Source organism: Chionomys nivalis, chromosome 8, assembly GCF_950005125.1.
Source record: "Chionomys nivalis chromosome 8, mChiNiv1.1, whole genome shotgun sequence".
NCBI classification, from domain to species: Eukaryota; Metazoa; Chordata; class Mammalia; order Rodentia; family Cricetidae; genus Chionomys; species Chionomys nivalis.
In genome coordinates, this window is record NC_080093.1 from 5,650,147 (window position 1) to 5,675,475 (window position 25,329).

The window sequence follows — 25,329 nt, forward strand, 5'->3', positions numbered from 1 at the left end:
GAGGAGGAGGAGGAGGAGGAGGAGGAGGAGGAGGAGGAGGAGGAAGAAACAAACTCAAATCTCATATATAGTTCTTTCCATCAAGTGTCACAGAGAAAGCTAGAGAAGGTGGCAAAATTTAGTCCCTGCAGAGGGACAGCCCCTCCTGGGAGAGGTGTGAGTAGTGAGGATCAAGGTCCAGCACTATGGCGGCATCTGAACCCTAGACTTCAGGACACCTGAAATCAAAGCTGTCCTTGCTATTAAGTCATACACGAGGTAGCATTTATCCCTTCCTTTGTGTCTGGCCAGTTTGGTCTCCGTTTCTGTCACTTACACCCAGAACATTCTGTCCAGGATGGACGGCAAAGGGGGAGCATTGCATGGAGGAGTGACCAGCCCAGCAAATACTCACACCAGGGAGGAGTGACCAGCCCAGCAAATACTCACACCAGGGAGGAGTGACCAGCCCAGCAAATACTCACACCAGGGAGGACTGACCAGCCGAGCAAATATTCACACCAGGGAGGAGTCTAACTAGTGCTAGGGGGAAGAAATCGTCAGCTGTCGTGGGGACCTGGTGTTTGTCCACCGACAGATCTTGGAGATGAAGCTAAGTGGGCCCGGTGCTGAGGGCAGCAGTGGCTGCAGCAGGTGGGGCGGGGTTTCTCCCAGGAAAATGCTCATTTTGCTTTGTAGTGGATAAAGCAGCCAATCACATATTAACATATAAAGGAGGAGGGTAAGAGTCACAGAGAACAAGTAGGGGACTTCCCCTCAGAACAGTCGGCATGAGCGGGAATCAATATAACACCAACAATTTGTAATTATCTAAAAATCCTTTAAGAAGCTAGAAAGTGAAAAGAAGGAAAATTTAAAATGCCAAGTTAAAATGTGCACACCTAAAAACGTCTTAACTAACACTGATTTTAGCTAGCGCTCTCACGTTTGCTTGCTTTCAAAGCACTGATGAGAATGGGAATAACAAACCCTGCTGAAGCCTTCCATGCACTGTCTCAGGGAACTCGCATCCGCATTTGTGAGGGAGACACTTGCCATCCCTATTGTGTGAGTGAGGGAACCGAGGCAAGGAGAAGAGCCTCGCCGAGGTTAACAACAGGAAGCAGCCGACTGAGCACACAGCTACTCTTACCACGCACCTCTCTCCGGGCCCACGCAGAATGTCGTTCTTAATAATTAAACAAAACTGCAACTGTTTTCTCCAGTGAGGATAAGGCCCCGGGTGATATAGCACTAGATGCAAAAATAACATTTTCTTACCACAATGTTCGCCAACCACTGGCAGGAAGAGGGAGAACAGGCATTCCTACGACACTGTTGGTTTTTATTGGCTCCAATTAATGCTCAAAAATAACAACCCTAAAGGCTCCCCAGGAGCACAGGTGCAAGAGACTTCTTTGGCACACGGGCTAGAGCACATCCCCAAAGCAGGGCCTAGCAGGGCTCACTCTATGCTTTCAGCGCCATCACCAAACACTGGTAATGGTCGTCTGCCTGTGAGGACACTGGGTGCTCCACAGAGGGGCATGTTTAGAGGCAAAATGTGATTTCAAGGAAAGGAACTGTTGCTCCCCAGACTGAAGGAGCTGCAAAACCAGCACACGCAACAACATATTCTAGCCAGTGCGGGGGTCCTGCGCATTCTAGCCAGTGTGTGTGGGGGGTCCTGCACATTCTAGCCAGTGCGGGGGTCCTGTGCTTGTAGCTGTCTGCTTCCTTGACTCACAGCGAAGCTGCAGGAGACACACTGGAAAGGGCCCTGTGAAAGGACTCCCAGGTGCCACCAGGACACAGACCTCACCACTGAACATGGTACAGTGTGGGACACTGAGCTTGTCACACGGAAACTGTTTTCTGCCGTGATGCTGGCAATGGCATGAGTAATAAGAACCCTGGCATATACGCTTGTAACATGTCTCTCAACTTCATGCCAAGGGAGCTCCCAGACTATGCCTTTGCTACATTCTATGGGAATTTGGTATTTCTTGAAAAGAAGCTAGTAATGACAAATGATGAGTTATTGTTTCCTTCTCGGGAGGTGAAAGGAACAGAATTATAATTTCCCTTCATTCTGAATAGAAGTCTTGAAAATCTCTAATTTCATTTTTATTGATTCTCATCACTATTTGATATAATAAGAATCCCAGTTTAAAAAAAAGAGAGAAAAAATAGAATTCCCAGTGAAAACACATGTGTTCACTAATACACAGACACACAGACATACACACATGGGAAGAGACACACATGAGCCCAGTGACACCCACTACACCTGAGGACAACCAATGACAATAATCACGCTTTGTGAGAGCAATGAGAAATCCATTCCGGGTCTCCAGTTACCACATGAATGGCTGTTTGTTTTGTAGCTATCTTCACTATTATTTGAATCCCACTTTATTTAAAGTCTGTCTAGAGAGTCAGGAAATGAACAATCTGTTCGAGGTAGCTCTCCATCTATGTCAAGAGAAAAGAAAAATGACTTTCCAGGAATCAGCTATGGCTTCATTCTGATGTCATGTTTTCCTATTATAAATCCGAACAGACCAATCTTCTCCTTTGTTTTCTTTCTTTGGCAAGATGGTGTAGCTACATGATAGAGAATTTCTGCTTGACTGGATCAGTTGTCTCACTAACAGACATGTCAATATTTTCTGAATAACTTAATTTCTTGTGAAACATTTTTCAGTTTATGATTAAACAAACCACATTCTATTTCCCTATTTTCTCCCATCATAATATTTTTATAAGCCATTTAAACCATAGTGTGTGCCCCCTCCCCCCGCCCAGCACCGCTGTCTGTGCTTCTGGAGTCCTTCTAGAGGAGCTGCAGGAGCAGCTGGAGGAGGAGAAGGAGCAGCTTCCTCAAGAGTCAGGGGATTCCTGGGCTACTTTTGTGAGCACACATCTCTCTACATGAAGCACTGCGAAAGCAAAGAAAGATGTGCTTGTATTATTTCTGGATCCCTGGGCTGTGCACACAGACATTAAATATTTACTGAAGACATGAATAAGCAGTGAAAAAGCGGAAAGAAAAGATAGGCACATAGAGGGAAGGAAGGACGCTAATAAAAAATTAAGAGGCATGAGTGCTGGGTGGTTTAGAGGCTGCTAGGTCCTGCAAACTTTGCTGCTTACTGATGCTGGCCAGACTCATAGATGGCTAAGTAGACCCGGGTACAGACTCTATGCAGATGAATATGGGTCCCTGTCTTTACAATAGACTAGTCACTGTCAGGTGACATGATGTATATTATGGATTATATCTTGTCATTTATGTTTATTGTACAGATTTGAAAACAAAAATTAAAACAACTAGTAATCTTTAGAAGAATTCTCCAGTTTGTACTTATTCTTAGGCACACAGAGTTTCCCATATGAAAACCAGAGGACTTATCTGTTCCCAGGCAGATGTGCCATTCACACACACTCTTCTTTCCACACCCGTGAAGATGAGGTGTGAGCAAAGGTTCAACACTACACTCTTCCTTTAGCCACAAGCGCCTGGTGCCACACAATGTGGCTATGCAGTCTCAGTGGGAGCCACCTCAGTGGGGTGGAGAATGTGCCTTCTTCTGCAATCCACCTCCTCAGAGCTGGGAAGCAAATGCCATGGGAACCGGGAATGGAATAGGGCAAAGCATCAGCCAGAGCATTGGGCAAAAGTCTGTGGCACACGAAAAAGCACTGGTCCCAATTTAAGAGACTTACTTTTCAGGAATTAAGTCTCAAATAATGAAGTCACTGGCAAAAATGTTTGCATTTTCCCATACAGAAAATCATCTGCCCAACATGTTGGAGAGTAATGAGAAACAAAACCCTAAACCACCACTCTGTATTTGGTTCCCAAGTCTGAGTTATAGCCCTGATGGAAAGTACCTTACTAGCTGTCTCTTGTACACACCCACATGCCAGCTGTGTCTAGCAAAACAAACTGTCCTACATGGAACTCCAAAGGACCCTGTAACAAGGTGATGGGCACAGCAAGGTGATGCCCAGCTGGGGATTCTTTTTTCCATCCATCCTCTTACATATCCTGAAAGGAGGCAAGATGGTGGAGGCTGAGCTGGCCTACAAAAGGAAGCCCAAGCAGACTGACCGCACTGGAGTCACTGTCCCCAGCAAGCATATAGAGTCCCCTCTGGAGTGTGACTTCCCTCCAGAAAGCCCAAAGGCTGCACAAGTTGTTTGCGTTTTCACCCTCTCTAAATGACTTGCAAATTTATTCAAACACAATATGAAAGGATGCTCTATTTGTTGAGATAACTGTCGGCAGTGTCCTGTACTAAGGGGTGAGGTACATCAAGCAGAAATGTGGGCAGAAGCACATTGGCTTAGAAAGCCATAAATCCTTATTTGAATCTGCCAACCTGAAAGCCATGAAGAGCTGGAATAAACTATTTTTCCTAAATGCTACATCTGATTAAGCTATACCATCAAGTGACAGCTGAACTTTAACATTAATATGATATTATTTAAATAACCACATGATTTTTTTTACACTAAAAATGATGAATGATTTCTGGACAGCTCGATCGACAGAATGCCGGAGGACTCTTTAATGAGATGTGACAAAATGGAGGCATATGCAGAATGCTCGTTACAGCTCATGTGGCAGGCCCTCCCCGGGAAGAGGAAGCTCTCCTTCCTTTGTACTGCCTTTAGGCATGGAAGCATCTCTTTCAGTTGCCACTGCTCTTCTCTGTGAACTTTCAGTTTCTCTTAGGTCATTTACCTACAGCTCTTATGCAGAGAACCCACAGACTTTGGGTCACGGTTAGGTTGGCACCTCCAGGGAAAAGAAGGGTGGAGGAAAACTTGGTTGGTAATGCCCTAGGAACTTGGGGGTACCACTGATGGAGTCACAGAGAAATTACATCAGCTCCTGACATGTCACAATTATACATTTACTTGATTCTTACAAAATCGACGTTCAGCACACAACACAGCTGTAGGAAAGTATTGTACAGGGCCCGTGGCCAGAGGGCGCTAGCTTGTCAGTGCAGCTGTCTCAAGAGAAGAGTTCCTTTTCTAGGGTCACTCTCAACACTCATCAGCCATCTCACTCCACACCAACATGACCATGGTAGAGGACTGTTGGAGAAGGGGTCGCTTGTTTGTTCCCAGCTGCCCATACTCCCGAAATAATCATACAGAAACTGTATTAATTAAATCACTGCTTGGCTCATTAGCTCTAGATTCTTATTGGCTAGCTCTTTTATTAATTTAACCCATTTCTATTAATCTGTATATCACCACGTGGCAGTGGCTTACCAGCAAAGATTTGGCATGTCTGACTCTGGCGGCTCCAGAGCATCCCTCTGACTCTGCCTTCTTCTTCCCAGCATTCTGTTTAGTTTTCCCTGCCTAGTTCTGTTCCCCTAAGCTCTGATATAGGCCCAAAGCAGTTCTTTTATTCATTAACCAATAAAAGCAACATATAGACAGAAGGACCTCCAACACCAGAGGACCTTTTCGCTTCGTAGAGTACTAGTGGAAAATAATTAAGTTCAGAATAGACTTAGAATATTACCCATCTTTATTTACCTTTTTATATTTTTCTGAACATTTTCCATCAGTCAAAGTTTAGTCACACACAGTACTTAAAAGATTATTCTGATAACTGTGACAGTCCTATAAATCTTGAAGCATGTGCATGAAGTCACAATGCTTCCCTAAGCAGCCTTTTTCTCAGCAATGAAACAAGGCGACAAGTAAAGCTGTTCTCCGAATGATGGAAGGCCTGCATTTCCTCAGTCAGAATTGAGAGGAAAGTCAGTGTGCTCCTGCCATGGGCCTTCCTCAGGCTATGGGGAAAAAAAAAAAAAAAAAAAAAAAAAAAGCTTCTTGTCTAATCCTAATTTTTTTCTATAGCTTGAGGTAAGCCCTCCAGCTCAAGCCTTGTCTCTAATCTGAGTTAGCCACGTGGGTAACCCACAAAAGGGTTAAAAACAGTGCCCTGTTATTTCAAAAAGGTGTTGATACAGCCTTGGAAGGAAGAGAAGAACCCAGGAGCTTGTAAAATGTTCCATCCCAGTGGGGCGGAAACAGTTAAAAAGAGAGAAACAGAAGGTCAGTCCCTACCTGGCTCTTACCTTCGCAACATCCCCGTCAGGATTCTGGAGCTTTTCCCCAAGTTTGCATCTGTTTCTCGGAGCTAAAGGGGAAAGTGTGGTGGGAACAAAATAAAGCAGAATGAAGCATCAGCACTCAGAGGGGTCTAAAGCGCATTCTAAATGATAGCTGAGTTTCCCAGGAGACAACAGCAAGAGGCATTTGTGATGCTCACACAGACTCAGTTCCTAGATTCAGAGGACGACCTGAGAAGATTTAAAGTGGATACCCGAACAGGATAAAAGCAAATGCCTCACACGTAGTTCAGGGCTTAACATTCATTAATACATGAACGTGCAAAGTCCTAAAACTACAAACGCAAAGGAAAGGAAGCTGAGAAGAGCGAGGGTATTTTCACAATCTTTGTTCTGAAAGACTGATGCACCCCAAAGCTCCCTCAGTGGCCTGTTTCTTACCACACAGGGCACTCCAAGATGAGCAGAGTCGGCTACCTTGTCCACCATCTCGAGTCTTGCTTTCTCTTCCTATACGTGGCCCTTGTTCACCCTCGTCTTTCTTAGATCCCGGTCCTTACAGCTACGCCCGCCGTCACTGTCTGGTGTCCATCCCAACGAATTCAGAAACATGTAAATGATGGCATGATTCATACTCACTCGTTCACGTGCCCGCTGTATCTTTTCTCTGTCATGACTAAGGTTTTCCAACATCTCTTGTCCGATTTGCTCTATGGAAAAGAAAAGAAAATGTCAGGAATGGTAGCATAGGGTACATACAGACACCCAACACATCCCCACAAGGACCAGAGTGATCATGGATACAGAACCAAGATGAAAGCAGTGTCCCTTACATACCAGATACATTTCAATTAATGTATTTGAAATATGTAACAGTTTTTGGTAAATTTACCTATCTTGAGGATGACTGGGTACAATTTAAAATCCAAAAAGCAGGCTGTGGACAATATGGCATCAATGAGTTAACAATGAAGTGACTTTTTCAAGGCCACTCAAACAAGTTCCCAGCAAGATAGAGGAGAGCCCAGGTTTTTACGTCATCACTGTACAGTGTTTGAGTTTACAGACTGAGAGTAACATGGAGGAGTCCTGCCCTCTCTTACGGCATTGTTTACCTATGTGAGCCAACATCCATTTATAAAAGTTGTGCTTTTAATGCATGCAGTTCTCAGAGTCCGCAGCCACTGCATCTAGTGGTAGCGAGACTATTCCTTTGCCTCCACTGTCCTGGAGGCAAGAGTGCGTTCATGTGTTATCAGCTGCTGCAGATTCTCCAGTCAAATCAAATTCCTGGACCACTCCACACCACCTAGGAAGCCACACTCTGACTGTGGTGAGGACTTCCCTGACACAATGATCGCATTTGCCCGTCACCTGGCAGTCTCTCCTCTGACCAGGAACTAGGTATGACCTGACCTTGCAAGACACGGTTGTTTTGAATGTTTTTTATTTTCAGTCCCATTCACCGTCACCAGACTTATAACAAAAGTCTGCAATATGGAGGACCACAAAGCCATTTTTTCAGGAAAACACAATTTAATACTACTTCCTATCAAAATGGACCGTATTATAATACCTGAGTTCAAACAAATGGAAAGAGATTATTGATGCTGTGTCTAACACCCCAATTAGTACTTATGGGAAGAATCAAGAACCAAAAGAATGTGGTAGAGAGAAAAAAAACCCAGCAAGTGTTAAACTATTCTTCTTCCAAGCCCTTGGAGCACAGCCCCGGAGAAGGCAGCCCTGGAAAGCAAACCCAGGAGCCTCAAGTCTGTCAGGTTCGCCAGGGAAACTCCACTCTGAACCTATCTAGAATCCTCTACTCAAGGAATCAATGATACTAGGTCAAGAGTTGGGCTGTTCTTGAAGTCATAGCCACATCCACAAACTCCTTATTTCCGGGACAGGACCCAGCAGCACAAGTATTAAGCCCATCTGGCAAGAGAGGAGAAACTTGCAAAAATGTGGCCCTGGTCATCTTTGATGGGAAGAAAATTCTTCATTTCTTAGCTACTTATATTTTAATATGTCAAAAAAGAAAATCCCAGGCAGACACATTACAGATGGTCAGTCTTATGGACAAAAAATAGACAAAGAAAGTGAGGAGACTGCTTTTGATACAATCATTTGTCAGATAGTATTAGATATTTAGGGATTATTTAAGTTAAAAGTTACAACATGGTTAGTTTGGTCTTTCTTGAATTATTTAAGTTAACGAGACTCATTGAAAACACCAGTAAAGCATTCAGGAAGGCTGCAGAGCTGGCTCAGGGGTTCTATAGTTGCTGCCTGCTCTTCCAGATGGTCAGTTCCCAGCACCCACACAGCAGCTTACAGCATCTCTGCCACCTCAGTCCTAGATATCTGAGGGTACCAGTCATGCGCAGCGTGCAGACACACATACAGGCAAAATACTCATACACATAAAATCAAACTAATAAATAGTACTTGTAAAAAAAGGGCTGGAGAGATGGCTCAGCGGTTAAGAGCACTGGCTGCTCTTTCAGAGGCCCTGAGTTCAATTTCCAGCAACCACATGGTGGCTCACAACCATCTGTAATGAGGTCTGATGCCTTTTTCTAGCATGTAGACATACATACAGATAGAGTACTCCTACATATAAAATAAATAATTTTAAAAAAAAGGAAAAAAATTCAAGCTCATAGACTTGAAACAACGGCAAATGTGACATGTCACGTCTACATTTTTTTAGTTCGCTAAATTTTCCTGTGGTTATTGGCAGGAACAGCTACCATGCACCTATGATACAGTTAGAGATGCACACTTTATAAATAGTGTCTTTGCTGATCATTAAGCATCTTCCTGGGCTTAGGAAACAATGGGAAGCACAAAATAATACTGATTTTTGCATGTTGCAGCTCTACATGTCAGTGTGACATGATGAATGAATTCCTGGAAGGAAGACTTCCTTCCTGCCCTTCCATTTTCTCCACAGAGGTCCTGGGAATCATCCTGGGGATACAGCACTCAAACACATAAAATGAATTGCTTTTACAATTACACAGAATCAATCATAGTGTCCATCCTCAGCCCTTTTATTTATAGGGCACACACTTGCGAAGGGTCTCTAGGTAACACTGCATCTCCTCTTGAGCCTTTTGCATGGTGTATACAATAGGCATTCAATGCTTTCCTGTCTCTGAGTGAGCGGAACTGAGAAGGAAACAGGTAACCACAAATCTAGCAGGACACTTCCTGCAGGACCTGCCTGGCATCTCCAGTATAGATAAGATCTAGGCTGAGGAGTGCATATCTTGGACAGCATCATGCCTTTTCATTCATGAAAGAATATTAGACAAATTGCATACACTCATCATGAGGCAAACATGAGTGAATCTTTAAAAGAAATTGGATCGGTACTTTAGCAACAAATGGTTTAAAATATTCCCTATGAAAAGTCACATGTGACCGAAGCTTACATCGTTACAAATATAGCTGGAAGAAAAAGGTGCCTCAAATCTAATTCAGCACAAAATGTTCCATTTGATAAATATGTATTTTTAAATTTTCGCCACCATGTTAAGAGCAGTACACTCTCCAGAGGGTACTCATTATTCCTCAGCACAACTGTACTTAACTCTCTTTTTACAACACTTGTTAAGGATGTGGTTTCCAGAAAATTATATTTAAAAGTGAAGGATACCAGTTAAGTCTTTTTTAAATTGCCAAGAGGAGACAGGGTTATTTCCCAACGTTTGAAAACCCCATTATCAGTCCAGAAGCAGGGGGAAGATATCCACAACAACCCAGTAGCTAGTACACATCTGGGGCATGCGTGAAGTACAGAAGCACACATCTGTGGTGTGTGTGAGGTGCAGAAGCACACATCTGGGGCACATGTGAGGTGCAGAAGCACACATCTGGGGCACGTGTGAGGTGCAGAAGCACACATCTGGGGCACGTGTGAGGTGCAGAAGCACACATCTGGGGCACGTGTGAGGTGCAGATGCACACATCTGGGGCACGTGTGAGGTGCAGATGTACACATCTGGTGCACGTGTGAGGTGCAGAAGCACACATCTGGGGGATGTGTGAGGTGCAGAAACACACATCTGGGACATGCGTGAAGTACAGAAGCACACATCTGTGGTGTGTGTGAGGTGCAGAAGCACACATCTGGGGCACATGTGAGGTGAAGCAGTACACATCTGGGGCACGTGTGAGGTGCAGAAGCACACCGTGGAACCACCTAAGGGCTATTCTGGACCACATGCTTCATGGACTGTAGGGCAGCAGCTGCACAGAGGATGAGCACGTGCTCTTTACCAACAACCTGAATTTTAGACGTGGTGACTTGGGGGGGGGGGCGGGGGACACTGAACCTAACATAAAGGAAAAAGCTTAGGGGAGATGGGTGAACACAGACTTCCCAGATCGGTCACTGTCTTTTGGACTGTGTTCTAGGGCAATGGGTCTGGTCTTGCACCCCAGACTTAAGTGTTGAACTCAGCACTGAAGAATCTTTGGAGTTCCTGACACAGGGAAGGTAGCATGCCACAAAAGACAGTTTTCACCATCTCTCTTCACTTGAAACTCAAGACGTGAGGGGTTTCTGCTTTCTACACTATGGTGTAGAAAGTGCACCAAGGAACACCTCCCCAGAAACAAGGAAACAGACAAAATAATCAGTGAAGACCTAAAGGACGGGCAAGTGCAGGAGGTACAGAGAAGCCCGGTGAATTCTAGAGAGGTTCACGCACTGCCTATGGGAGGGACTGTGAGTAGGTCTCCTGTGCAGAGTGAGCACTTAGTCTGGGTGCTGCCTGTACTCAGGAGGGAAAAGCAGGCAGGTCACATGACCACGTTGCTTCTAGGGTGCAGTGCAGTCTAGCTGAGCACTACACTTCAGTCCTGCATGATCTGATCATCTCCCCTCCATATCCATACGCACTCAGGAAGAGGCAACGGTGCAAGGCCTGATTGGAGGAGCATTCCCACATATTCTCACACATCCTTACAGGGCTTGTGTTCAACACACTACTGGAGGAAGTCTGTCTCAGTGTGGCATACACATCTGAAACTGCAGATTGACCCATGCTAAGATTGAAGACTAAAATTTTTGGTTTGTTAGCTTTTAATTTTGAGGCAGAGACAGGGTATGCAGTTTAGGGTGGCCTCAGACTAAGACATACCCGTCCTCTTAAGTCAGCTCCCGAGGGCTGTGGTTATAGGTTTGCACTGCTATGTGTGGAGAGAGTTTCCACTCTTTCAGTAGCATCAGCATAGGCTGGGAGCACAGTGACCACAGATAAAGCCAGTCTGCTTATCAGATGCAGCTCAGCAGCACCCGAGGCTGACTCCCGGCAGATGCTGACTGCACTATAGTCCTAGCACAGCACGATGCTGTCAGAGGCCAACAAACCCAGCAGTTTATACCTCAGGACCCATACTGCTTCACGTACAAGTCACAAATGGCAAGGAAAAAAAGAGACAACAATCAAGAGAAAACATCACAGATATAAGCAGACCAAGTGCAGACCAAGCGGCCTGAGATGGAGGGATTGTCAACAGACATGGGGGGACCAGAGAAAAGACAGAACAGAAAACGCTAAGGAGCAAAATACAATTTCAGAATGCAAAGAAATAGTTTCTGAGATGAATCAAGTATTGATCAAACAGAAGAGCCTTGAGTAGGAAGGAAGAATATTGAAGATAGGTTAACAGAAATGATCCAAATCGGGCTACAGGAGTAAAGAAAAACACACAGCATGATGTCAATATCTGTTAGATGGTTAGAAGGGGCCTCTAACTACGTCATTAGAGATCTCTCCCAAAGAAGAGATTAGAGAAAAAGGAAGGAATAAGAAATACTTGAAGAACAGCCCAAACTTCCCAACTGGGATAGTAAAGGTCAAAGAAATTGAACTAATCAGACAAAGGTGTATTCTATAAAAATCAAAACTAGTCCTGGTCAAGTTTCTCAAAACTAAAGGGAAATAAAGGTAGCTAGAGAGAACACACACGCGCGCCTGCACACACACACACACACACACACACACACACACACACACACCCTGGAGGTCACCCAGAAGAATGGAGGTTAAATTTTTGTCATAAAAATTAAAGAAAATAGACCATTCCAAAGTGTTGAAAGGAAAAAAAAGTCACCTTAGTAGTCTTCATCTAGCCGAAATGTCCTTTAAAAGTAAATGTGAGGGTTGGATGCTCACCTTACTAGACCTGGAAGGAGGTGGGAGGTCCTTGGACTTCCCACAGGGCAGGGAACCCTGACTGCTCTTCGGGGTTGAGGAGGGAGGAGGACTTGATTGGGGGAGGGGGAGGGAAATGGGAGGCGGTGGCAGAGAGGAGGCAGAAATCTTTAATAAATAAATAAATTTAAAAAAGTAAATGTGAGGTGTGTGATTTGTGTACATGTATGTGTGTACGTGGCAAGAGCTTTACTTCAATGTCTTCCTCACTTGTTCTCCATCTTATTTTTGACACAAGGTATCTCACTGATCCTTGTATAGTGATATTTTATTATGTTTTAATAAATAAAGCTTGTCTGAAGATCAGAAGGTAAAACTAAGCACTAGAGGCCAGGCAGTGGTGGCTCACACCTTTAATCCCAAGATTTGGGAGACAGAGACAGATGGATTTCTGTGAGTTCAAGACCACTCTGAGCTACACAAGATCAATGCAGAAACAGATCCAGGTGGTGGCGGCTCACACCTTTAATCCCAGTATTAGGGAGTCACATGTGTTTAATCCCAGCACTAAAGGAGAATATAAAACAGGAGGAGACAGAGGTCTGGCTCTCAGTCTGCCGTCACCCAGTCTTGGTAGAGATAAGACTTTTCTAGTGGCTTGGCTGTTTGCTTTTTTGATCTTCAGCTTGAACCCCAATATCTGTCTCTGGGTTTTTATTATTTGTGCTATGTCCTGGGGCTTGCCAGACTAGCTGGCCAACAAGTCCCCGGATCCTCCTGTCTTCAGCTTCCCAGCAGCACAATGCCCATCTTACCTGGGTGCTGGGGTCTGAATTCAGTCCTTATGCGTATACAGTAAATGCTTCACTATCTGAGACATCTCCCTAGCTCTTAAACAGATTTTTCTCTCCCAACCAACCTCTCTTCCTTTTTGGAGACAGAGTCTCACTATGTAGCCCTGGCTAGCCTGGAATTCATTGTGTAGACCAGTCTGGCCTTGAATTCATAGAGATCTGCCCGCTTCTGCCTTCTCAAATAAACCAAGTTTCTGACAACTAAAAGAGTAGGAAAGTTATCCCCCAGAAGTGAGTCACGGAAACTGTTAGAGAAAGTTCTTTCAGCTGAGCAAAAGTGGTCGCAGACGGAAACTAGGATGTGCAGAAAAGAAAGATGAGCTCCAGAAATGGTACACTCATACATAAAAATAAAATGTTTTTCCCATTCTATTCTCCAAAAACAATGGACTGTTGAAAATAAAAATGATAGCATAAAAGCATGTGCAGAGGCAATACATATAAACCCCAAATACACAAGACAGAGAAGCAACAAGAAGCACACAGGTCCTGAACCTGCAGATCAAAAAACGTGAAAGGAAGCTCTATTTGTGCAGATCTCTCTGTCCACCACGTTCCAGTCACCATCCCCCAGACAGAACAGTATGGCCACACCCAGAGCACATACACCTGCGCTGTTCCAAGGGTTATAAGCAACACAGAGATGACCCAAAGGAGAGGAGAGGCATATGCAGGTCACCTGTGAGCACTGAACCAAAATGAACGTCCATAGGTTGGGTATCCTTGAGAGGTCCTGGAACAATAGCCCGTGGATCCCACAAGCCAAGGGATGCTGCACTGCCTGCTAGCTCTTCGGTTCTGTGTGAAGTCTAACTCAGGGATGGAAGCTGTGGTCCTTGTGCTTCCTAGTCTAAGACAGAACTGAACAGGCAGACGGGAAAATAGCAACTGACTAAATTAAATAAAGAATGCAGTTTCTCAGTGGCATTAGACATGTTTTAAGGGTTCAATAGCTACCGGCGCACAGTGACTACTGTGCTACTGCGTGGTAGCATCATGGATACTCTTCTCCATACTGACCTCTCACTGCCCATAGGCTTTAACATCCATTCCAAAGGAAGGAAGAATTTCACTTCAAGTTAACTTTAGGGAAAACCGTTCTCTGAGTCTTAGTTTCCTTTGAAGTAAACTGAGAGTCAGACTGGTCAATCTGGCTCTAAAGTATGAGGACACAATGGCTCGGAACACAAGGCCTGTTTCTTGGTAGAGTACAAAGCCACGGTACAAGAGTCAAGTCACTGATAGAGGGCGTAGGATGAGGGATGCAGGATGCAAGTCTAGACAAACAGCCAACCAACTGCTGCATGTGCTCTAGGCTTGTGTGTGCCTGTGTGTGCCTGTGTGTGCCTGTGGTGTGTGTGTGTGTGTGTGTGTGTGTGTGTGTATTTTAAGGGGATTTTGTTTGAACATTCCCTCCACAGCAGCTGAGTGTATGTTCTATTTTGCTTTAGGATGATCACATCTATTATTGAGCAATTAAAAAAAAATCATTAGTCAAAGTCATAGTAGCAGAACCTCCCCTTAGTTACTGGTTTCCTGCAGGTAATTAATAGATACTATTCCCAGGGCCCAGAGACATCAGTCAGTGGAGCTGTGCTCCCAATAACTATGCACTGGAATGAGCAGGTACTATGTAAATTGAGGTTGTTAAACAAAAGCAACAATGTTAATTACAGCTCCATTCAGAACTAAGAGTGAATGGGCTCTATTCTGTGAGCCCCGACCAGGACAGCAGGAAGGACGCTCCTTCTTCTAGCAATTCAATAAAGAACATAAAAGGCAGGAGATGAGGGCAGAAAACCTGAATGGGAAGCTGTCAAAACATTCCAAAGGCTCACATGTGGAATTCACCCAACGTGTGTTTGCTTAGCGTGTCCAGTGTCATCCAGCTTCCCAGGGTGAATGAGTTACTCATTCTAAAAACAAAAAGAAAAAAAAAAACCTAACAGAACAAAAAACCCTAAAGTGCTGCAAAAGAACTGACAATTGACTGCAAAGTAATTAGAAAGCCTTTTGAGGAGTCATGATGGGCTGAGTCAATCACTTCCTGGACTCCAGTGAACCCTGAATATATTTCTGCCACTGCTAATATCCTATTCTAACCATCTGCTTGTCCAGGCTAGCAAGCATTTTCTTTTTAAGTCAAACACCATTTCAAGCATTTTTCAACTGATTGGAAACAATAATGAATTGAAAATAAATTTGTCTGTCTGTCTGTCTGTCTGTCTGTGTGAGTTTATGTACGTAGATGGGCATGCATGTTTGAGAAAAGGATCAGCCTCCCGCCTTTCACTTCCTTTGGGACAGGGTCTCTTCTTTTTGCCAGTGTGTATGGTAGGCTAGTTGGCCCGTGAGCTTGGGGATTTTCCTCTTGCTTCCCATCACTGTAGGAATGAATGCTGGGATTACAGATGTACAACAGCTATTCCTGGCTTTACATGGATCCTGGAGATGAGTGATTTCCCCACTGAGCTGTCTCCCCAAGACCTGAGATTTATTTTTAAATGGTAGACTTCACAGCAAAAAAAACAGGCTTTCAGCTACTTTGGAAATGTGAACTACCAGGCAAAGTAGAGTCTCCATGTTAACTGGCAGACACAAGCTAGGACTGAGTAGTGGTGCTGGACAGAGGAGCTTGCTCGTGTCCAGCCTACCACTTCCTCCCTAGCCTACTTGACTCTTTTATGCTCCTTGTTTGGCTAGGAGGAATTGGAGATTGTGTATCCTGGCTTCAATGTTATTTCCCATCATGTTAGCAAACTCCTCTAGAGACAAAGCCATGTCTTGCCCTTCTCGGTGGGTGTGGCAGGCCACGGAAGGCAGGTCACCACAGGTGTTGAGGAAATATTTGTTTGCCATATGTTGTTCAGAAAATATTGTATGTTGAATATATCCAAGTTGTCTTCTACACACTTATAACAGAATTACAGATATTTTAGAAAAATGTACGCTTTAAAGTAACTGCAAAGATGAGCACAGGAGATGCAGATAAGTGTGTGTGTGTGTGTGTATGTATGTGTGTGTGTGTGTGTGTGTGTGTGTGTGGTGGGGTGGAGATTGCCCTAACAGGCGGCAACATCGACACAACTCTCTCAGTGATGGGTCAGTGAGCTTTGCAGTTAAAAATAAGAAAAAACATTAAAAGTCTTCTATTCAAAACACATTACAGCATGTGTAGCAAGGCAGTCTGACACAGACAACAAAAGCATTATCGGTGTCCAAAACAAGGCTTTTGCAATGACTTTGGCAACAGAGGGATGGGGCCAGCCACATCTACCCTATTATTCCCAAGAAAGACTACAGCATGCTGTTGATAAATACTAACTTTCCAGAACATTCTGGAAGGAATGATTCCTACTTTAACTTTTTGAGGTGAATGTATTTTTGTTCTTTTAAAAAACAAGGAATGGAATTCAGGTTCTGGCTGTGACAAGAATGCAGCTACAAACATAGCTGAGCACATGTCCTTGTGGTACGATTGAGCATCCTCTGGGTATATATCCAAAAGTGATACTGCTGGGTCTTGAGGAAGGTTGTTTCCTAATTTTCTGAGAAATTGCTACACTGACATCCAAAGGGGCTGTACCAGCTTGCACTCCCACCAGCAATGCAGGAGTGTTCCCTGTACCCCGCAACCTCTCAAGCATAAGTTGTCATCAGTGTTTTTGATCTTGGCCATTCTTATAGGTTTAAGATGGAATCTCAGAGTGGTCTTGATTTGTATTTCTCTGATGACTGAGGACGTTGAACATTTCCTTATGTGTCTTTCAACCATTTTATATTCCTCTGTTGAGAGTTCTCTGTTTAGGTCTGTACTCCATTTTTTTTTATTGGATTATTTGTTCTTTTGATGACCAATTTCTTGAGTTCTTTGTATATTTTGGAGATCAGCCCTCTGTCTGATGTGCGGTTGGTGAAGATCTTTTCCCATTCTGTAGGCTGTTGTTTTGTCTTGTTGACTGTCTCCTTTGCTTTACAGAAGCTTTTCAGTTTCAGGAGGTCCCATTTATTAATTGTTTCTCTCAGTGTCTGTGCTACTGGGGTTATGTTTAGGAACTGGTCTTGTACAGGCAAAAATAACTACAGTTTAGGTTCATCAGGCTACTCATCACAGCAGGAGAAGGAGCAGGGGAGGAGGGGAGATGGTTCAGTAAGAAAAGCACTTGTTCTGCAAACACAAGGATGTGTTGTAGTCTCCCAAGAGTGATGTAAAAAGCTGAGTGTGTATGCATACAGCTATCACCCTAGCACAGGGAATTGGAGGAAAAAGGAGAAGCCCAGGGGTTTGCTGACAGCCAGTATAGTTAAAATGACAAGTTCCAGTTTCCTTGAGAAATCCTGTCTCAAAAGCTAAGACAAACTAAAAGGGACTGAGGAAGATGGTTTACACGGACCAACCACGTATGTTCACGTGTATTGGCGAGTGTCTGTCTGAGTATTTGTCAGGCCATCTATGTGTGTCTATGTGTATTTGTAAGTATCCAACTGAGTATTTGCTGCCAGGCCTTCCAGCTACAGGTCTAGATGAGAACTGCTGGATTAAGTGACTGCAAAACTGTTTGCATACAGCTATATCATTTTATGTTGCAACAAGCAACACACAGGAGCTCCAGTTTCTCTTGGGCCTCAGCACAGATTTGCTTACATTCCCAGCCCGAGAAGGTCTGTGGTCACCCTGAGTGCTCCTGACTGACAGCAGCCAAGCACCTTCTCCTGTGATTATTGGCCATTTGAGGTCTGTGGAGAAATGCACAGTAAGGTATTCGTCTACTTAAGAAGCTGTGTTGTTGTTTAGGCTTGAATGTTAAGAATTATTTATATATATTCTAGAGATTAGAGCCTTATCAAATATGTGAGTTGTGAATACTTTCCTTCTGCTGCCTTTTCGGTTTTGCTTTTTCGATATGCAAAAAAATCTTTAAGTTAGACCAAGTCGGATTTGTCTAGATTTTCTTTTGCTGTCTGTATTTTGGGTGTCATATCTAAGAACTCACTGCCACCACCAGGCTTCAAAGATTTCTCATTCTGGGTTCTCCTGAGAGTTTTATAGTTTATTCTTACGCTTATGTTTCAATCCATGTTGATGTTGCATGTTTTGACCCAAGCTGACATTATGTTGTGGGAAGTACTTCTGTATAAGTGTTGCTTTTATTGGCTAATGAATAAAGCTGTTTTGGCCAGTGGCTTAGCAGAATAAAGCAAGGCGGGAATTCCAAGCAGACAGAGAAGGAAAAAAGGTGGAGTCAGGGAGATGCCATGTAGGCGCCGCAGGAGAAGAAAGACACCCAAGCGCTGGTACTGGTAAACCATAAGTCTCGTGGTAAAATATAAAATAATAGAAATGGGTTAACTTAAGTTGTAAGAGCTAGCTAGAAATATGTTGAGCTACTGGCCAAACAATATTGCAATTGCAATTGATATAGTTTCCATGTGATTATTTTGGGTCTGGGTGGCTGGGAAATGAATGAACAGTTTCTGCCTACAACATTACATGTTTTGACCCATTTTGACTTTACATGTTTTGACCCATGTTGATGTTACATGGTTTGAGCTAAGCGGCCACAGGTATATTTTTGATCATACAAAACATTTACAACTCAACTGGGAGTTAGCTTTGTATAACATATACTATATATATAAACACAGATTTACAAACATGTATCCATATTTATCAAGCAAAATAATGAGTTATTAATATTTTCAAAATACAGTCTTTACTATTTACTCCAACTGGACAAATGTTTACATCCATTTAAAAATTAAAATATCACAGAAAGTAAGCAGATATTCAGATGGAAGGAAGAGGAAGAAGCATGTGTGTACTAAACAAATGGGAAAGGGTTATCAAGCCTGAAGAAATACAAGACAATGGATATTACAGATAATCCACCTTATGTATTACTGTTGCTGAATTCCAGCATTAAGAAACACAAAGCATGGCCAGGCAGTAGTGGCACACGTCTTTAATCCTGGAACTTGGGAGGCAGAGGCAAGCAGATCTCTGTAAGTTCAAGGCCAGCCTGGTGTACAAGAGCTAGTTTCAGGACAGGCATCAAAGCTACACAGAGAAACCCTGTCTCAAAAAAACAAAACAAAACAAACAAAAAACAAAAGAAGGAAGGAAGGAATTAAGGAAGAAAGGAAGGAAGAAAGAAAAAGCATTGGCCTACAGGATGACAAACACTGAAGAAATACCAGCCAGGACATCGTGTCAGACAGGAGAAGAGAAAACTAAAGTGAGAAGACTGACATTGAAGGTGGTTTAGAAATTAGACAAATTATTAATACTTGAAAATTATAGGAATGAGTTACTTTCTTTAGAATTCTGACAAGTTACTATTTCTTCTGAGCACAAGGTAAACAAACACATACCATACAAGCTATCTCTCCTTAATACTAAATGTCTGCCAGACATCAGCAATCAATCTCAGTGCCCCAAACAAACTCCTTAAATGCCGCAGACAACTGACTTCCCCTGAGTACAGATGTCCAGGAACAGGACCTATTTACTCTTCGGGCACCTGGTATCTCCTCAGCTGACAGCAGGAACTGGGTAATTGCTAAGTTTGTCAACTCTTCATTCCTTAGCTTCCAAGGAAGATCCTGCTCTTGGATTTCCTGTGTCTAAGGCTTCAAAGGTCTGAGAAGGCAAAGTCTGAGGATCACAGTAAGGGCCTGGTGCTGCGCAGGAGACTCGCCTGTGAGACCTGCAGAGCTACGAGACATTACTGTAGGTTGACTAAGTCAGGAATCCACAGCAGCGGGAAAACTTTTCATAAACCACATTAAATTCTGTACTGTGGCCTACTGGCCTCCATTTCTCATCAGTCTTTAGCTCAGCATGCATGACTCTAATGCAGACATCTCTCCGAGGTTTTGGTACTGCGATACTCAAGAAATCAAGAAATGGGCTGGGAGACGGCCTGGTCAGAAATGTGCCTGCTATACAAGCACAAGGAGCAGAGTACAGCACGCATGTAAGAGCGCCGTGAAGCACACGCCTGGTAAGCCAGTGCTGGTGCAGCTGCAGAGGTGGAGACGAGCAGGTCCCTAGAGTTCACTTCCCAGCTGTTCTCTCAGTCAGTGATTTCCAGATTCAGTCTCAACAAACAGTGCAGGGCAACTGAGGAAGGCACCCAAATCTGACTGCTGAGCTTCAGCATCCATAACATACTGGCAAATGTTCTCACACATATGCACAAACAGAGATAGACACTCAACCCACACACAGACACCCACACATGAAAAATAAATAAAAAAGAAACTAGGAAACAAGAAATGACTCCATATTGTTTTATTCAAGTTAATTTTAAGAATGAGATTCACGGTTCTTAGGTTATCTCATTCAAGGCTACAACCATCTCCCCATCTTCCTAATTAAAAACAGCTTTAGATGGTGTAGGGAATTATTCAGTTTTTATTATTGAACGATGCAAGCCACATAATCCAACACACATTCTTCTTTGGCCCGAGTTCTCGGAAATCTGGATGAGTTTAGTCCTTAGCTGTCCAATGTTCCTCTCTCGGAGTCCTTCCTACAGCCAGCCACCATCACTCCTGCTACATAACACACATGGTGCTGCACACACCCAAATCCACACTAACTCCCTTGTACTTATTATGTCGCTTCTGTCCATTGTCCTGGATTATTTTTTGTTTATGTCTGTGCTGGATATACCCATTGGACTTGTACTATAGGACACTTATTTTGAAGACTACACATCATGCAAAAATCCATCAAAAAAACAAATAAATAAAAATGGCCAGATAGGGGAGAAAAAAAGGAAAAGGACAAAAAAATAGCCTGGGTCCCATTAGTAGGTTTAGAGTGAGACTCAAGAATTTGCATTTTGGGGGCTGAGAAAAATATCAGAGAAACATCACCCTTCACAATAGCCACAAACAGCATAAAATATCTCAGAGTAACTCTAACCAAACAAGTGGAAGACTTGAATGACAAGAATTTTAAATCTTTGAAGAAAGAAATTGAAGACACCAGAAAGTGGAAAGATTTCCCATGCTCTTGGGTAGGTAGAATTAACATAGTAAAAATGGCAATCTTACCAAAAACATCTACCGATTCAATGTAATGTCCATCAAAATCCCAGCAAAATTCTTCAGACCTCGAAAGAACAGTACTCAACTTCATATGGAAAAGCAAAATGCCCAGTATAGCCAAAAACAATCCTGTACAATAAAAGAACTTCTGGAGGCATCACAATCCCTGACTTCAAACTCTACTACAGAGCTACAGTACTGAAAACAGCCTGATATTGCCATCAAAACAGACAGGAGGACCACTGGAACCAAATCGAAGACTCAAATATATCCACACACCTACGAACACTTGATTTTTGACAAAGAAGCAAAAATTATCAAATGGAAAAAAGAAAGCATATTTAACAAATGGTGCTGGCATAATTGGATATCAACATGTAGAAGAATGAAAATAGATTCATTTCTATCACCTTGCACAAAACTAAAGTCCAAATGGATCAAAGACTTCAACATAAAGCCAGTCACACTGAATCTCATAGAAGAGAAAGTGAGAAATACACTTGAATGCATTGGCACAGGAGACCTTCCTAAATATAACCCCAGTAGCACAGACACTGAGAGAAACAATTAATAAATGGGACCTCCTGAAACTGAAAAGCTTCTGTAAAGCAAAGGAGACAGTCAACAAGACAAAACAACAGCCTACAGAATGGGAAAAGATCTTCACCAACCGCACATCAGACAGAGGGCTGATCTCCAAAATATACAAAGAACTCAAGAAATTGGTCATCAAAAGAACAAATAATCCAATAAAAAAAAATGGAGTACAGACCTAAACAGAGAACTCTCAACAGAGGAATATAAAATGGTTGAAAGACACATAAGGAAATGTTCAACATCCTCAGTCATCAGAGAAATACAAATCAAAACAACTCTGAGATTCCATCTTAAACCTGTAAGAATGGCCAAGATCAAAAACACTGATGACAACTTATGCTGGAGAGGTTGTGGAGTAAAGAGAACACTTCTGCATTGCTGGTGGGAATGCAAGCTGGTACAACCCCTTTGGATATCAATGTGGCGGTTCCTCAGAAAATTAGGAAACAACCTTCCTCAAAACCCAGCAATACCACTTTTGGGTATATATCCAAAGGATGTTCAATTGTACCACAAGGACATGTGCTCAACTATGTTCATAGCAGCATTGTTTGTCATAGCCAGAACCCAGAAACAATTGAAATACCCCTCAGCCGATGAATGGATAAGGAAAATGTGGTACATTTACACAGTGGAGTACTACACAGCAGAAAAAAAGTGACATCTTGAAATTTGCAGGCAAATGGATGGAGCTAGAAAACGTCATTTTGAGTGAGGTAACCCAGACCCAGAAAGACAATTATCATATACCCTCTCGCAAGTGGTTTTTAAACATAAAGCAAAAAAAAAAAAAAAAAAAACCCAAAAACAAAAAAAAAAAACCACCAGCCTATAAATCACAATCCCAGAGAACCCAGACAACAATGAGGACCCTAAGAGAGGCATATATAGATCTAATGTATATGGGAAGTAGAAAAAGACAAGATATCCTGAGTAAATTGGGAGCATGGGGAACTTGGGAGAGGGTTGAAGGGGAGGGGAGAGGCAGGGAGGAGAGCAGAGAAAAATGTAGAGCTTAATAAAAATCAGAATATATATATCACTGATCTGCTGTTTGGGTTGATAAGCTAAGGCTATGAAGCCTGACATGTGTAGTATGTTTGCACGAATGAAGTTTTACATACACGCACACATACACACACGCACATGGACTGAATAACACTATATGGCAGAATAGCCTTATATTTTAGGTGCTAAAAGTCTGGAAAGTTTTTGAGAGTTAAAAATTAACAAAATTCCGGCCAGCGAGAAGGCTCAGTGGGAAAAGGCACTTGCTGCTAAGCCTGACGCCCACATGGTGGGAGAAGAGAACTAACTCCCACAAGCTGTCCTCTGATCTCTACTAACGCACAGTGCTTGAAGGCCGCCTTAACTAGAGATTATTAACAAATTCAAGACAAAGGAAATAGTGAAAAGGGGACAGTGACTTTATGGTCCATGTCTGTGGAATTTAAAGGTTATATGATCTCAGCATTATTTCTCAAGTTCAGATGTATGGATGCCAAGATCTCTAAACTGGGCCCAGATTACTGTCCTCTCGACCCTACTCCAGAACGAGACAGAGAACTCAGATTCCCCACAGTTACGCTGCCCTATGACATTAAAGAAGGCCAAGGTGAGCACTGAGTGAGACTCTATCTGGTCAGGGGCTAGGGCTGGTGAGGCCAGGAGATACAGGCTACACGGTTCTGCAGCTGGAGAACGTGAGCATCAGCTGACCTCAGAAGGATCATCACAGGCAGCACAGCTGGAGGCTCTTGGTGAAACCCTAGAGTTTGCTCTCATTTTGCTTTCTTAGCAAGCACTGGGACACAGGGAGTTTCTAGAACACAGAGTGAAACAAAGTCACTATTGTTTCTAAATACAACAGAGAATTTATTAGACTTCACCAGCAAGGCTCCACAGTGAACTTATTGGCATAGTTCTAGGAAGAATTTTTAATTATATTTGACTGGGCTCCATTAGAAGCCACTAAAATCAAGTCTTTTACTGAACTTCTACACAAAACATCAGAACAAGTTGAGATGGGACTTTCAGGGGGAAGAGAAAAAGCACCCAGCTTTAAATAAGCCCTTGTGGGTAAAAATGAGTTCACTCATTGAACACACACGCAACAAAAGTTTACTGCTGACAGGCTGCCACGAAACACGGTGAGACGCATTTTGCTCTGGGGTTATTTTTACTTAAGTTTTGATGGCTGTTTATTGTCTGTGTCGCTTTATGCCATAGCATTGACTCTGTACCCACAGGAAGGAGATTACTATTAACCTTCCTACAACCAAGGCACTCAGAGGCGGAGAAGAGGCCAGTGATTCACCCCAGACTGGCTGGTATTCCAAACCCTTTACAGAGCCCTGAGCAGATGGTCGGGGCCAGTGGCGACCACTACGCTTTCACTCGCCCACCAGCAGACAGCAGCACAGGCAGAATTCTGACCTGGCGACTTAGAACTGCATACTGCAAAAACAAAGAAGAAAACAGGAAGCTCAAGAAAGCCTGGATAATTTCATGCTATAAACCAAATGGACAGAGTACAAGGTAAAGTGGGGGAAAAAGTCCCTTCTACTTGAAAGAAAGAAAAACAAGGTGGGTTTTCTTTCTTTTTTTTTTTTTTAAGTTTTTTTATTAATTAATTAATTTATTTAATTATTAAAGATTTCTGCCTCTTCCCCGCCACCACCTCCCAGTCCCCCCCTCCCCCAATCAAGTCTTCCTCCCTCCTCAGCCCAAAGAGCAAGCAGGTTTCCCTGCCCTGTGGGAGGTCCAAGGACCACCCACCTCCATCCAGGTCTATTAAGGTGAGCATCCAAACTACCTGGGCTCCCACAAAGCCATTACGTGCAATAGGATCAAGAATCCATTGCCATTGTTCTTCAGTTCTCAGTAGTCCTCATTGTCCGTTATGTTCAGCAAGACCGGTTTTGTCCCATGCTTTTTCAGCATATTGGAAAGGAAGAAGTTAAGCTTTCATTATTTGCTGATGATATGATAGTATACATAAGTGACCCCAAAAACTCTACCAAAGAACTCCTACAGCTGATAAACACCTTTGGTAATGTGGCAGGTTACAAAATCAACTCCAAAAAATCAGTTGCCTTCCTATACACTAAGGATAAGGAAGCAGAGAGGGAAATCAGAGAAGTATCACCTTTCACGATAGCCACAAATAGCATAAAATATCTTGGGGTAACTCTGACCAAGGAAGTGAAAGATCTATTTGGCAAGAACTTTAAGTCTTTGAAGAAAGAAATTGAAGAGGACACCAGAAAATGGAAGGACCTCCCTTGCTCTTGGATTGGGAGGATCAACATAGAAAAAATGGCAATTCTACCAAAAGCAATCTATAGATTCAATGCAATCCCCATCAAAATCCCATCAAAATTCTTCACAGATCTGGAGAAGACAATAATCAACTTTATATGGAAAAACAAAAAACCCAGGATAGCCAAAACAATCTTATACAATAAAGGATCGTCTGGAGGCATTACCATCCCTGACTTCAAACTCTATTACAGAGCTACAGTATTGAAAACAGCTTGGTAGTGGCATAAAAACCGAGAA

General features: G+C 43.1%; 1 protein-coding gene across 4 annotated transcripts in view; it reads right to left on the bottom strand.

Moving 5' to 3' along the window:
* Vti1a (vesicle transport through interaction with t-SNAREs 1A) overlaps nt 1-25,329 on the bottom strand; it is a 323,734-nt gene that overhangs the window by 117,756 nt on the left and 180,649 nt on the right. For 2 of the 4 annotated variants that reach the window (XM_057777477.1, XM_057777479.1), the window contains 2 exons: nt 6,726-6,796; nt 6,082-6,154 (listed from right to left, as the gene is read on the bottom strand). In XM_057777477.1, coding sequence (XP_057633460.1) covers nt 6,089-6,154; nt 6,726-6,796 — 137 coding nt within the window. In that variant the 3' untranslated portion in view covers nt 6,082-6,088. The remainder of the gene's footprint in view (nt 1-6,081; nt 6,155-6,725; nt 6,797-25,329) is intronic. The other 2 variants (XM_057777476.1, XM_057777475.1) reach the window with 1 other exon arrangement.